At 35.4% G+C, this 13,326-nt stretch overlaps 1 protein-coding gene across 1 annotated transcript; it reads right to left on the reverse strand.

Annotated features, from left to right (window-relative positions):
- Window positions 1–9,600: 9,600 nt before the first annotated feature.
- Window positions 9,601–12,332, reverse strand: LOC104219061 (transcription factor DUO1-like). Its single transcript, XM_009769697.2, has 3 exons — window positions 12,160–12,332; window positions 10,973–11,216; window positions 9,601–10,262 (listed from the first exon to the last, which is right to left on the reverse strand). The coding sequence occupies exons 1-3, from the start codon at window positions 12,327–12,329 to the stop codon at window positions 9,753–9,755; spliced, it is 924 nt and encodes a 307-aa protein (XP_009767999.2). The 5' UTR covers window positions 12,330–12,332; the 3' UTR covers window positions 9,601–9,752.
- Between the last annotated feature and the right edge of the window lie 994 nt (window positions 12,333–13,326).

Here is a 13,326-nt window from a genome sequence, read left to right on the forward strand (position 1 = left end):
TCTGAACTTAGTTCCTTCAAAGTCAGTACCCTTGACCCCTACAGAATTGTGGACTGGGCGCAAGCCTAGTCTGCGGCATATTCGAGTTTGGGGTTGTCCGGCACATGTGCTAAAGGGGAAAACGGATAAATTGGAGGCAAGAACGGATGTATGCGTGTTTATAGGTTATCCAAAAGGGACGAAAGGTGGTTTATTCTATTGTCCTAAAGAGAAAAAGGTAATTGTTAGCACAAATGCCAAGTTTCTAGAAGAGGACTATTTGATGAACCATGTTCCTAGAAGTAAACTTGTTTTACAGGAACTCAACAAAGGAATGGAAACTCAGTCATCTGAAAATCAAAACGACCATATCCAAACCCCGGAAGTCGATTTTGACATACCATTGCACTTTAGTAGTGGGAGAAATGTCAATAGACTTAATGTACCACAAGAACAAGTGCCCGCACTCATACTACCACAAAGTAGTGGGAGTCATGTTGAGCAGACTGCACAACAGGAAGAAGTCGTTGATATCCCTGTGGATAGCATGGAGACTCAGGTTCCTGATGATGTTGTGGTTCAACCACAAAATCAACGTGATGTAGTTGCAACTGATGTAGTGCGTAGTCGTAGTGGGAGAGAAATAAGACAGCCAGTTCGTTACACGCTCTTGGGAGAATCATATGATAGGATCCCTGAGGAGCCTACCTCCGAACCTGTCAATTACGACCAAGCACTACATGATAAGGATGCCGATAAGTGGGTTGCTGCTATGAAATCAGAGATGGAGTCTATGTACTCTAATCAGGTTTGGGATCTTGTAGAACCAACTGATGGGGTTAAACCCATTGGATGCAAATGGATCTATAAGAAAAAGAGAGGTGTAGACGGAAAAGTACAAACTTTTAAAGCAAGGCTTGTAGCGAAAGGGTTTACTCAGAAAGAAGGGATTGACTATGAGGAAACCTTCTCGCCGGTAGCCATGCTTAAGTCTATAAGGATTCTCTTATCCATTGCTGCTCATTATGATTATGAGATTTGGCAAATGGATGTCAAGACAGCTTTCCTTAATGGAAGTCTTGATGAGTGCATCTATATGATGCAACCAGACGGTTTTATGGAAAGTGGCAAAGAGCACATGTTGTGTAAGCTTAAAAGGTCCATTTATGGACTAAAACAGGCATCTAGGGCATGGAACACTTGTTTTGATAAGGCGATTAAAACTTTTGGTTTTGATCAGTGTCTTAACGAATCTTGTGTATACAAAAAGTGGGATGGGGACAAAGTGGCATTTTTGATCTTATATGTAGATGACATACTGCTCATAGGAAATAATGTGGGCATGTTGAATTCAGTTAAGCAGTGGTTGTCCACACATTTTGATATGAAAGATTTGGGAGAAGCGGCTCATATCCTTGGGATCAAACTCTTGCGAGATCGCAAGAAAAGGATATTAGGCTTGTCCCAAGGTCTTTATATTGATACAATACTCTCCAGGTTTAGCATGCATGATTCCAAGAAAGGATTCCTTCCTTTCAGACATGGAATTTCTCTATCTAAAGATCAGTCTCCTAAGACTGATGAAGAGATAGAAAAGATGAAGGCGGTCCCTTATGCATCAGCTGTGGGGAGCCTCATGTATGCTATGTTATGCACTAGGCCTGATATCTGCTTTGCCGTTGGCGTTGTTAGCAGATTTCAGTCTAATCCTGGGAAAGAGCATTGGACGGCGGTTAAACATATAATCAAGTACCTGAAAAGGACTAGGGATTACATGTTGATCTACCAATCGGATGACCTGGTACCTATTGGGTATACTGATTCGGATTTCCAATCAGACAGAGATTCTAGAAAGTCTACCTCAGGTAATGTGTTTACTCTTGGAGGTGGAGCCATAAGTTGGAGGAGTATCAAGCAAACTTGTGTTGCTGATTCCACCATGGAAGCCGAATATGTGGCAGCCTCTAAGGCAGCCAAAGAGGCAGTTTGGCTCGGTAACTTCCTGAGAGAGTTGGGTGTGGTTCCTTTGATTCAAACACCAATTACGCTTTACTGTGATAATAGTGGTGCGGTTGCAAATTCAAAGGAGCCACGAAGCCATAAGAGGGCAAAGCACATTGAGCGTAAATATCATTTAATTCGTGATATAGTGCAGAGAGGGGATGTAGTGGTCACCAAGATTGCGTCAGAGAACAACTTGGCAGATCCGTTTACTAAGAGCTTACCACAGAAGACTTTTGATAAGCATGTAGAAGGAATGGGTGTCAAAATTGTAGACGCATGGTTATTAGTCTAAGTGGGAGATTGTTAGAATATACTATAAGCCATGCGTATTGTTATAGTATTCTTTATGAACAATTATTTATTTACTTGTTTAAATTCAATAAAGTTTCATTTTAAATAGATCATGTGTTGGTTTGTGCGTCCATTGCTTACATAGTAGATGATTTAGTGTATAGAGTTTAGCTTATACACGGAAGATTAAATCATCGGTTCTTGTAAGACATAAAAGTTAATGTTCACAATCTAATGATGGAATTGGACAAATCATCGGAATGATTGTAGCACAAGATTAAATATAATTTATCTTGATTATGGGAATGGTTTAATTCCAACTTCTTGTGCTAGTACATTTTGTATGTATTGAACGGATCAAGTAGAGATGAGTATTTTATACTGACTTTATAAAATAATTTCTCTAGTCCATTTAATGTACTTATACTCTTAATCCTGATATAATTATTATTAGCTGTGTATGTCACTTGTTGTTTTGATTTATTAAAAGGCGAGATTCTTTCGCGAGTCAATAAGCCTGGTAAATTGGATAACAATGATATACATTGGCGAAGTAATAATTAGTTGATGGAATCCATGTCTCAATTTTGAGATTGATGATACTCCTTTATGAAAGCTTATAAGTTTTCATGTGTAAACCCGGCCGGTGGATTTTGTATCCGACACATGAAATAAGTTAAGTGTAAGTCTAAAGGAAGTAATCAATAAATTAAATAGTCAGTAATTTAATTTGATTGATTAGTATCTGAATCTTAACATGGGGAGTTAAATAAGGTTTTATGGAAGAATTTCGAAATTGAACTAAGGAGTGCAATTACGAATTTTTAGTGGAATAATTCGTAATTTATTATGATGGAAATTAGTTTCAGAATTTCGAAATTAATATCATAATAGGAAGCCTTGTTAATTAAATTCTGTGGTCCCTACTGTGCCTAAATAATAGAAAATAGTGGAAACTGTTACTTAGTGGGAAAGAAAACGTGGAAACCGTCCCTTAGTGGGAGAAGGAAACCTAACAGGTTTTGAAAACGGTTTTGACCTAAAAAACGCAGCTATATATATGGATATAAGGGCTGGACGTTTTTTACATGATTCTGACTGCGGTTTCTACTAGAATTTTGCCCACCCAAAATTCTTTTTTTCGGTTATTGTTTGGGTAACACAGTAGAAGACTGTGGAAATCTGCTAGTGTGTTTTCAACTGAGGAACTGGAGAACGACCTAGATTTGTTGTGTTTACGCTTCAAGAGGTAATCCTAAAATCTCCATACGTGCTAGTTATTTAGATTACATGTGAATAAGATTCTTTTATTGCTTCCGCTGTGGTATATATTCCATCAAGAAGTGCTGCTAAATCTTGTTCATAGCATTACAGGGAATGAGTTTCCAGAAATGAGTGATGACCAGTTAATGGATAAGTCATATAAAGCACTTTTCAGGTCGGAGGTATCTTATTGTCATTGATGATGTTTGGAATACAGATATTTGGGATCTGATGTCAAGAACTCTTCCAGAGGACAGAAATGGCAGTCGAATCATTTTGACTACGAGGTTAAAAGATGTGGCTGAGTATGTTAATTCTGTTATCCCTCCTCATGATGAAGACATTGAGGTTAGATGATAGCTGGAAGTTACTTTACAACAGGTTGTTTGGGGCAGCACATGATAATTGTCCTTCTGAATTGGAGGAAATCGGGAAACAAATAGTAGGAAAATGCCAAGGACTACCACTGGCTATTCTGGTAGTTGCAGGGCATCTCTCCAAAGTTCCCATGACAGAAGAAAGTTGGGAAAGTGTAGCTAAAAATGTAAGTAAAGTTATTACAAGTTATCCGGATAAATGCCTAGCAGTACTTGCTATGAGTTACCATCACTTGCCGATTCACCTCAAACCATGTTTCCTCCATTTGGGGATATTCCCCGAAGATTGTGAGATTACTATTGCGAGATTGATCCGATTGTGGGTTTCAGAGGGATTCCTCAAGTGTGATAGGTTGAAAAGTCTAGAAGAAGTGGCAGAGGATTGTTTGGAGGATCTAGTCAGTAGAAATTTAGTAATGGTTAAAAGGAGGAAATTTGATGGTCGGATCAAGAGTTGTGGCATGCATGATTTGTTGAGAGATTTGAGTGTGCATGAAGCTAAACAAGAATTTTTTTTTGATTTTTCAGCAACAAATCATGGGACTTTTCGCTTTAGTTCTCATACACGCATTTACGTGGAAGAATTTGAGAAGTCATCTCAAGTTATGCGTTCCTTGTACCTTTTCAAACATCATCTACCAACGAGTAAAACTTCGAAATTCGAAGCGTTGAGGGTGTTGGCCCTTCCAATGTTTTATCCCCCCTCTATTCCCATAAGCATATATTCACCGATCTTGAGATATGCTGAGATAATGGATATCATTAGTTTCATTAAATTGTTTCATTATATGTGTAACCTCCGAACCATTACTTGTTTGATTGTTGGTCAACCCGAAGTTTTACTTTTACCCAGCAAAATCTGGAATATGAAGCTGTTGAGGCATCTCCATTTCAATGGCCAAACCATATATTTACCCAATCCACAAGACGTGGAAAACAGTAAAAGTGATTTGGGTCTGCAACACCTACAGGAGCTGGACTCACTTTGTTTTCTTTGCTGTACAAAAGGAGGTGCCTCACTAACCTAAAGAAATTGACTATTTCTGGTTACACTAGAGGAACCTGCACTAACTATAAAACTTGAAATCTTGTCTACTTAGAAAAACTTGAATCACTTAGCCTATATTTGGAGCAGAGAGTATTTCTTTCCCACCATCACTAAAGAAGTTGAGCTTGATCCGAACTCGTCTTCCCTGGGATGACATGGCAATACTTGCCAAGTTGCCAAACCTGGAAGTACTCAAACTAAGTTGGAATGCATTTAGAGGTGAAGTATGGGAACTGAATGATGAACATCAGTTCATCTCCTACTTTAAAAGACACAGCCATATAGGTGGGACAAATCTTCAATGTCTGGTGCTCTCGGAAATAGGGGTGCAGCTTAAGGGAATCCCTCTAAGCTTTGTGGATATATGCAGCTTGGAGTCAATCGAGTTGTATCAATGTTACGGTCGTCATCTTCAGTGGCAGGATGCCTTCATGTCCGCATCTATGAAGGTAAGTTTATAACTTTGTATAATGCGAGTCAATTGGTTTTTTTGTCACTTTACAAATTTGTTTTTAGCTATATGACCCTACCCTTTTTTTTTTTACACGTGAGAGATTTACTTTTACATTTAAGAGATTTGATTTTTACATATAAGAGATCTAAAAAGGTCTTTTTCTTAAATTCAAAATTATAAAGGAACATGATATACACATAGCACGGGACTATGTGAACAAAAGAAATATGTTTCTTTCTTTTATAGTATTAGGAAAGCTATTTATCTTTTGTTATTTAACGCATCAAAAGATTACTCTTCTTTCATTTGTATCAGAAAATCACTTGTCTTTTGCTATTTCACATCAAAGGTCGCTAAAATCAGAAATTGATACTTATATCGGTACACTTTAAGTAATTTTTTGGTTTTTTTTACATATATTAAAGAATTCACATTTTAGTATTAATTAACTATGAAATTGACCATACTAAATTTAATTTGCTCATTGGAAATATTACAAAATACTCTTAGACTGTTTACTCCAAGGGTAACTTTAGAAAGGAGAAATTAAAAAAAATTAAGTATTGTGGACCACAAAAAAATATCAAAAGATCACTTAAAGTGAACTAGTGGGAGTATATTCAACTACTTTTTAATGACGCGACACCTGATTTTTTTAATTTAAGAAAGTGTCACGTTTATTTAAAAATGCCTAGATATATTACTTTTCGGCTAAAGTGATCTTTTGAATGAAATAATAAAAGATTAATGGCTTTTCAGATTCAAAAGAGAAAATTGAACCTTTCAGTGGCATAACAAATTAAAAGAAAAGTGACTTTTCTACAAAATGAAAAAGATTAATAATATTTTAAGTCAAATACAAAAAAATAACTTACGAAAGAAAAGAAAATAAATTTGTTCGCCTATTTCAAATAGTTGTTTAAGCAATGAACCTGTCAAACTAGCTAATATACTGAGCTTGCTGGTTTTTTATTTTACTTTTCTTTGCTCCTCAAGTATTTATATTTCTCCAGATTAATTACTCCAAGTTACACTAGCTACGCATCATACTTTAAACAGTTTTATAATAAGAATTATTTAGATTTCGTATCGTTGAAAAAGAAATTAAAGAAACAAGTTATATATTGAGGTTGCTTTCACTTTGCAGATACTTACAAAAATGTTAAAAGAGGCGTTTAGTGAAGTGCATGATCATTTCATCCGAAAATTTAAAACGTCGAGACAACCACACGTCTCCTCGGATGCGAGTTTGAGTTAATTCATGAGGTGCAAATTGTTATGAACCAACACCAACCCAATCTCACACAAGTAGTTATTGGGCTAACACGAACTATTGGACCGAGTACAAGCAATAGGGCCAGGTTAATCCCATTTGGGATCAAGGTTGAGTAATAGGCGTAAGACTGCTTCTATTATAAGGGGCAATGGTCTGTGTTATGGAATATTGTTGAGAAAAAATGTGGGAGTCCTCTCATCCCCAATTCTGAATCTAGCTTCTCATCCCCTTCTTATTTTCCAATTTCACGTCCATTAGCGTTCTTCCCATCCTTTTTGTTTTACTATATAAATTATATTATAGGGTTTGGAATAGCACTATGTCCTTTATTTCATCCTTCTTTTTTCTCACTTCATATTTTATTTTCCTTTTCTGGTAATTGCATTTGTAGGATATTCAATTTTGAATTGCACTAATTGCTATTGAAGTTAGAGGTGGACCTACATAATAAGATAAGATGGGGTGTATTGGCACCCGAAAATTTCTTCCTGTATGCATGCGAATATCTGCAAGAATTATCCTTCATATCAATTTGGTTATTTATAGATAAAATATCTGTTACACCAAACTAATTAACTCATCACTAACTAAATGTATGCGATAATATCAACTGTATATATGATCAGTGACAAATTTAAATTGGGTAATGTGCACCTTGATAGTTATTCATTTTGTCTCAATTTATATGTCTTACTTTTCTTTTTAATCTCTTTAAAAAAAGAATGCTCTTTTTATATTTAGTAACTCATTAACTCCAACATTCCACGTGACATATCTAAGACCACAAGATTCAAGGATATTTTAGTACATTACACACGTCTTTAGTTTAAGACTGTAAGATTTAAAAGTCTTTATTACTTTTCTTAAACTTCCGTGCCCAATCAGATTAGGATACATAAATTAAAATGGAGGGAGTAATATATTCCAATTATATGACATCATTTGACTGGGTTCGAATGTTAAGAAAGAAATGAAATTTTTTTATAACTTGTGGTCTAAAACAAGTCTTAATTCTGAGTTAAATTATTTTTAAATATAGAAATTTGACATTCTTTTCAAAATAGTCTTAAAAAAAGTGTGTGCCATATATATATATATATATATAGAGTAATATTTTGGCTTTGCAATTGTACCATTTTCTCTCAATCTCGCCCTTTATTATTATTAAATTATTTTATTTTATCATTTACCCTATCTTTTTATATAGTAATTTTACCTTGTATCATAATTTTTCTTTATAATATTGCAAGTTTCTTCTTCATATTGCTGGTGCGTAATATCATGAAACGATGACAAACGATACAATCTATCCAAACATTGTATTTATCAAACGATACAATACAATACAATACAGTACGATACGATCCATTATGAAACGATGCGTAACAACCATCCAAACAAGCTGTAAAACTCTCCTAGACTTCAACTTTGACCTGTATTGATTTTTTTATTGATAAGATGCTATTGTAGTACGAACTACGGTACTACAAATCTACAATATTGACTTGAATTAGAATGTCATTTTCCTTCCGTTGACTCTGAAATAGTAACAGACTTTTTAACCCTCTAAATTATGTGGTCCTTAATTTGCAAATGAATTTAAAGTTAAAATAGCAAGGTCTAGCCAGTTTTTGGATTGGTCATTCAAAAATAGTCACTATTTTGCTGCAACAAAGACCGGTCCAACATAATATACTGGAGTTCGGTGCACCTGTGTATGAACTTCCAGCATATTATGCTGGACCGGTATACTTTGCTGGCTCCAGTATAATATACTGGAGACTGGAGCACCGGTGCTCCACACTCCAGTATATTATGGTGGACCGATATATTATACTGGAACTCCAGTATATTATGCTGGAGTATTTTTCCGAATTTTGAACAGTGTTTTCGTTCAGATTTATCTTTACACGAAAAATGGCTAAATTTTGATTACTTTTGAAACTGTGGCTATTTTTGAATGACCACTTGTACATCTGGCTATTTTTTAATTTCTCCCAAATATTCACTACCGACTGTGATACAATGGTCAATAAAAGCATTTAATTTCATGATGAACTCAGATATTATTTATATTTTTTATAGATGTCACTGAGTAATAATTTCTTATTATTAATAATTTCAAAAAGAATGTTTAAAAAGATCGTAATCGAAGGAAGAACTATGTTAATTTCACATAGCGATAGATCTAAAGCAGATAAACTTTGAATAGGTCTAGTTCATTAAAAGAAAAAGAAAACCCCGTGGATATCATGTTTTAAATTTTGAAACAGAAATGATATAGCATCGATGGAACTGCCAAATAGCAATAAAGCATTAAAATCACCTAAAACAAAAGGGGATAGATGAACAACACATCTTTTCTAGTTTTGAATTGGATCAAGATAAAAAAATGTATAGAGAATTTAACTAAATCCTTTTACAGCGTCAACAAATAACAATTAAATTAAATATATTATAAGGGAAGCCTTGTAGTAACTGATAAAGTTGTTGTCATGTGACCAGGAGGTCACGATATGAATAATTTTATAGTTACCAAAATAGAACTGAGAACCGAAGGAGATTAATTATAACTTAAAACTTTAAATTCCCTATATGAAATGATTTATGAAATGCTTGCAGTGATATAATTAGCTTTACCATGCGACTTAATCATTCATTCAACAATTGTAACTAAAAGCTTATCCAGTATATGCATTGATCAACAATTGGCAAAAACTGAACTCGGTCGTATTCGTATTAGGCCCATTGGAGTAAAGTACTCTCTAATAAAGACGACTTCATATTCAGGATTCGAATTCGCGTGAGACCTCTGGTTTAGAATTTTTCCTTTATATTGTGGAAGATACAAAAAACAACATGCAAAATCTTCCATCAAGCCATCAGAGAACACAAATCTACCAGATGAAGAACTGTTAGAAGCAGTTAAGCACTAGGTCAATTTGTCTGTAACAAAGAATAGCTAAATGGCAATATTCATGTCACATAGAACACTACATATCTGTCCAACAAGCTAGTAAGAATGCCCTTCTTCCTGTCCGAAATAGACTAATTACTACATCACCAATTGAATGGACTTGGCAGTGGATCGATATGATCAAACATATCCATAGGGAAGTCATCGATGAAGCTATCTGGTGTAAGGGGGACGTCAATTTCTCTCTTCATAGTAATAATCTCAGAGCTTTTCTCTGGTCCTGACCATGATGCTGGTACAAGAGGGACTTGCACATCTCCTATGTCTGAAGCACTGAGCTGCCCGAAAAAATCTAAGAAGTCAGATTCCTCAAGTTTCATGGGTAATATTTGACTTTCCAGTGGGTGACCAAAGTCAGCTTGCCGCGGAATCTGAGGAAAGGGGAGTGTAATCTGTGACCCGAAGCAGGTTCTTTTCTCATTAGGAATGAACTCAGGTTGAAGCAAATCTGGCTCGAAAGGAAGTGAAGTTGAATTCACTAACTCTGGCCATTGGACCATGTTGATTGTATCAGGGTTATTCATATAGGATGATGGGCAATACTGGGACATGGACAAAGACCTTTCCTCTGCCAATGAGCTCAATTTTGGTCCCTGAAAATTCAATAAAAAGAAAGAGATAATCCAATCCACAAGCTGAAAATGACAAATTGTGGGGATAACTATTCAGTGAAAAGGCATAAACATGCAACCTTATTCAGAGGCGGATCTAGGATTTTTAGAATGTGGGTGCACTACCGAAGAAAGGAGAAAAAAATGTGTTAAGTGGGAATTGATCCCCTTTTCTTTTAGTAAATAATTAAATATTGAACCAAATGCACCATTAAAACTTTATGGAGCATGGGTGCCTCCACATAATATTAGACCAATTCTAGGAAGTACGTACATAAAATACTTAGTTTGGCGGAAGGACCATGGGTTCACGTGCCCCGTAATTTTAGCTATAGATCGGCCCTTGACCTTATTGACTGGTTAAGAGTAAGACAACTACAATTAGAGCTTTTTTACTTATCTTAACAATGTTTCTTTCTATCTGAGAAGTTTTGACTAAACTGTCACAGACGGTCAGTCTGTGACTAAACTGTCACAGACTGACCACAAGTGAGGAAGCTGAGAGATACAATGTCCATAAGTTTTCAAATGCCCATTTTACCAGATCTTGAGAAAAATACCAGTCAAAAATGTCTCAATGTCTCAGCTAAACCGATATAACAGAAGATTCATTTAAATAAGTCCGGTAAAATTTGACAACACTAGAGGATAAACCAGAGAGCAGTATAGGGATGAGAAGAATATAGAATTACCTCTACTGAAGGAAGTTTTTGAAGAGCAGGAGGTTCCCTGTTGTTACTCTTCTGGGGCTTACTAGGCTGTGGTACTGAGGTCCGCATAATTCTAGCCAATTTCTTCTGCCGGCTACTCCAAAAATTCTTGACATCATTGTCAGTTCGTCCAGGCAAATAGGTTGCAATTGTAGCCCATTTGTTCCCAAATTGTTCCTGAAGTTCAATCACAGTCCTCTCCTCCTCTGCTGAAAACTTCACTCCACTACTCATTCAAAAAGAAAAGAAAATGAATAATTAACAAAAGAGGTATCACCTTCATTTCATCAAATACATTTCCAGTTTGACAGAAGCAGATGCTAACACTAAGCATATAATCAAACATCTGATACGCATTGCAACATCATCACTGCTATAGCAGCAAATCTCACATTTTGAATTCTCCGTCCAAGTTCAACAATTTAAGCGAATTTACAAGAAGAAGAGAGTAAAAAGCAAACGGCATATCTTCATAAAGAAATATAGTAAAAACAAAAAAAAAATCCAGTTTGACAGAAACACAATGCTAACACGAAGCATATAAACAAACATCTGATGCGCATAGCAGAGTCATCAGTGCTATAGCAGTAAATCTCACCTTTTGAATTCTCCATCAAATGTCAACAATTTAATCGAATTTACGGGAAGAGCAGAGTAAAAAAAGCAAATTGCATAACTTCACAAAATATTACAGTAAAAACAACAAACCCCACCATGCAAAATACTTGAACACAATTTCCACAAAGTCTCAGCAAATTGTTAAATTCTATGAAAAATAAAAGCAGAAAAAGAAACAATTTTTTTGGCAATTATAGTAAGATAAAAATAGCAGAACAAAGAACCCATAACCGAAAACCCTTTCTACAAGCAATGCATTAAGTAATTCCAACTCTTCCCAACCCCAACAATGGGAACCCCACGATGAAATGCTTCAACATAGAACTGAAACTCCACAAAATCTCAGCAAAATTGCAACTTTAACAACAAAAAGAAGAGCAAAAACAAAAAACCCTCAACCAAAAACTCAGTTTTGCAAGCAATGCAACAAGAAGTTCCCACAATGAAAATACTTCACTTACAACAGAAATTTGGCAACCCAACAAATGATGAGTACAAAGAAGAGTGACGACAATTGAAAGCAATACTGTAGAATGAAAAGATGTACTAACTTTTTCAAGTTGGGGCGAAGTTTATTGACCCAACGAAGACGACAAGACTTGCCAGTACGCTGTAAAAGGCCTTTGGATCGAATGGAGCTCCAATCTCTTGGCCCACATTTCTTCACATGCTTTCTCAACACCTCATCTTCTTCCGCTTTCCACGGCCCTTTCTTTATCATCGAATCACTCATTGAAATCTTTCGTTATCAATTCGAAGTTGTGATTTTGTTTACATTATATATTAGTAATGGTAATAGTAATTAGTAATGTGTTTTATGGGTAGTGACAGTTAAGGCGGTTACAGGCACTATCTTCCCACCATTTACCCCTGTTCCCGTATTTTTCTGTCGAGTTCAAATGCGGGGTTCAAATTACTTTAATGCCCATTATTTCATTATTGCATGTGTACATAAATACTTCGTGAAAACCATGGGCTTTTTGGGAATTTCAGGCTTTATTGGATAGGTTTCCGACCAAAAACCCTAAGTTGTTAGAAAATTATGACTCGACAAAATTTGTAGAACTTTAATTTGGAGGAAAGTTTCACGTCGAAAAAATTTAAACACTTTATTCACATCTACTTGCCAAATGCACAATCTTTGAAAAATAAAAGATTATTACTATAAAACTATTTTTAGATAGTTGTACATTTTTTAGAGACTTATGAGTGTTAAAACTCCATTTGTTTACATTGTCAACCTCTTCAATTGGAACAAAACTTAAATTGAAAATGATAGTTTGCCTCTCAAAGGGCTTATCGAGAAATGAAGTTGCTGGGGAAGTCAAGGATTTCAATCCATCTTGAATTCCTTATTTGAAGTTGCAATTTTCTTTTGTCTTCTGGTGTTGCTAGGAATGCAAAATGGTTTGATTATTGCATGCAGTTGCAGCAAACTGTTTTTTTTGTGACCCTTTTGATGTATTTCAGTAATCTCAGCAAACAGTTATATGATGTAGATCGAAACTCTTCTTGATTTATATTATTCTAGATATAAGGTTGGATGAATTTATTTTGTTATGATGATGCCATCAGACTACGTTATAAGTTTTTTGTTATATATATGTGTTGCAAGATGGTTTGGCTACTTGGAGTTTTGTTATAAGCTTGCATATTATTGTTGATGTTACTATGCGATTGGTTAAGGATTTGTTTAGCGAGTCACACTCACTTGGTGC

This window comes from Nicotiana sylvestris, chromosome 1 (genome assembly GCF_000393655.2).
Source record: "Nicotiana sylvestris chromosome 1, ASM39365v2, whole genome shotgun sequence".
NCBI lineage: Eukaryota > Viridiplantae > Streptophyta > Magnoliopsida > Solanales > Solanaceae > Nicotiana > Nicotiana sylvestris.

Excerpts from the sequence above, each read along its gene's own strand:
- LOC104219061 (XM_009769697.2), bottom strand. The coding sequence starts at position 12,329 with ATGATAAAGAAAGGGCCGTGGAAAGCGGAAGAAGATGAGGTGTTGAGA. Across the intron at positions 11,217-12,159 it reads CTTCGCCCCAACTTGAAAAA|TGGAGTGAAGTTTTCAGCAG; the intron begins GTTAGTACATCT and ends TTGAATGAGTAG. Across the intron at positions 10,263-10,972 it reads AAAAACTTCCTTCAGTAGAG|GGACCAAAATTGAGCTCATT; the intron begins GTAATTCTATAT and ends TTGAATTTTCAG.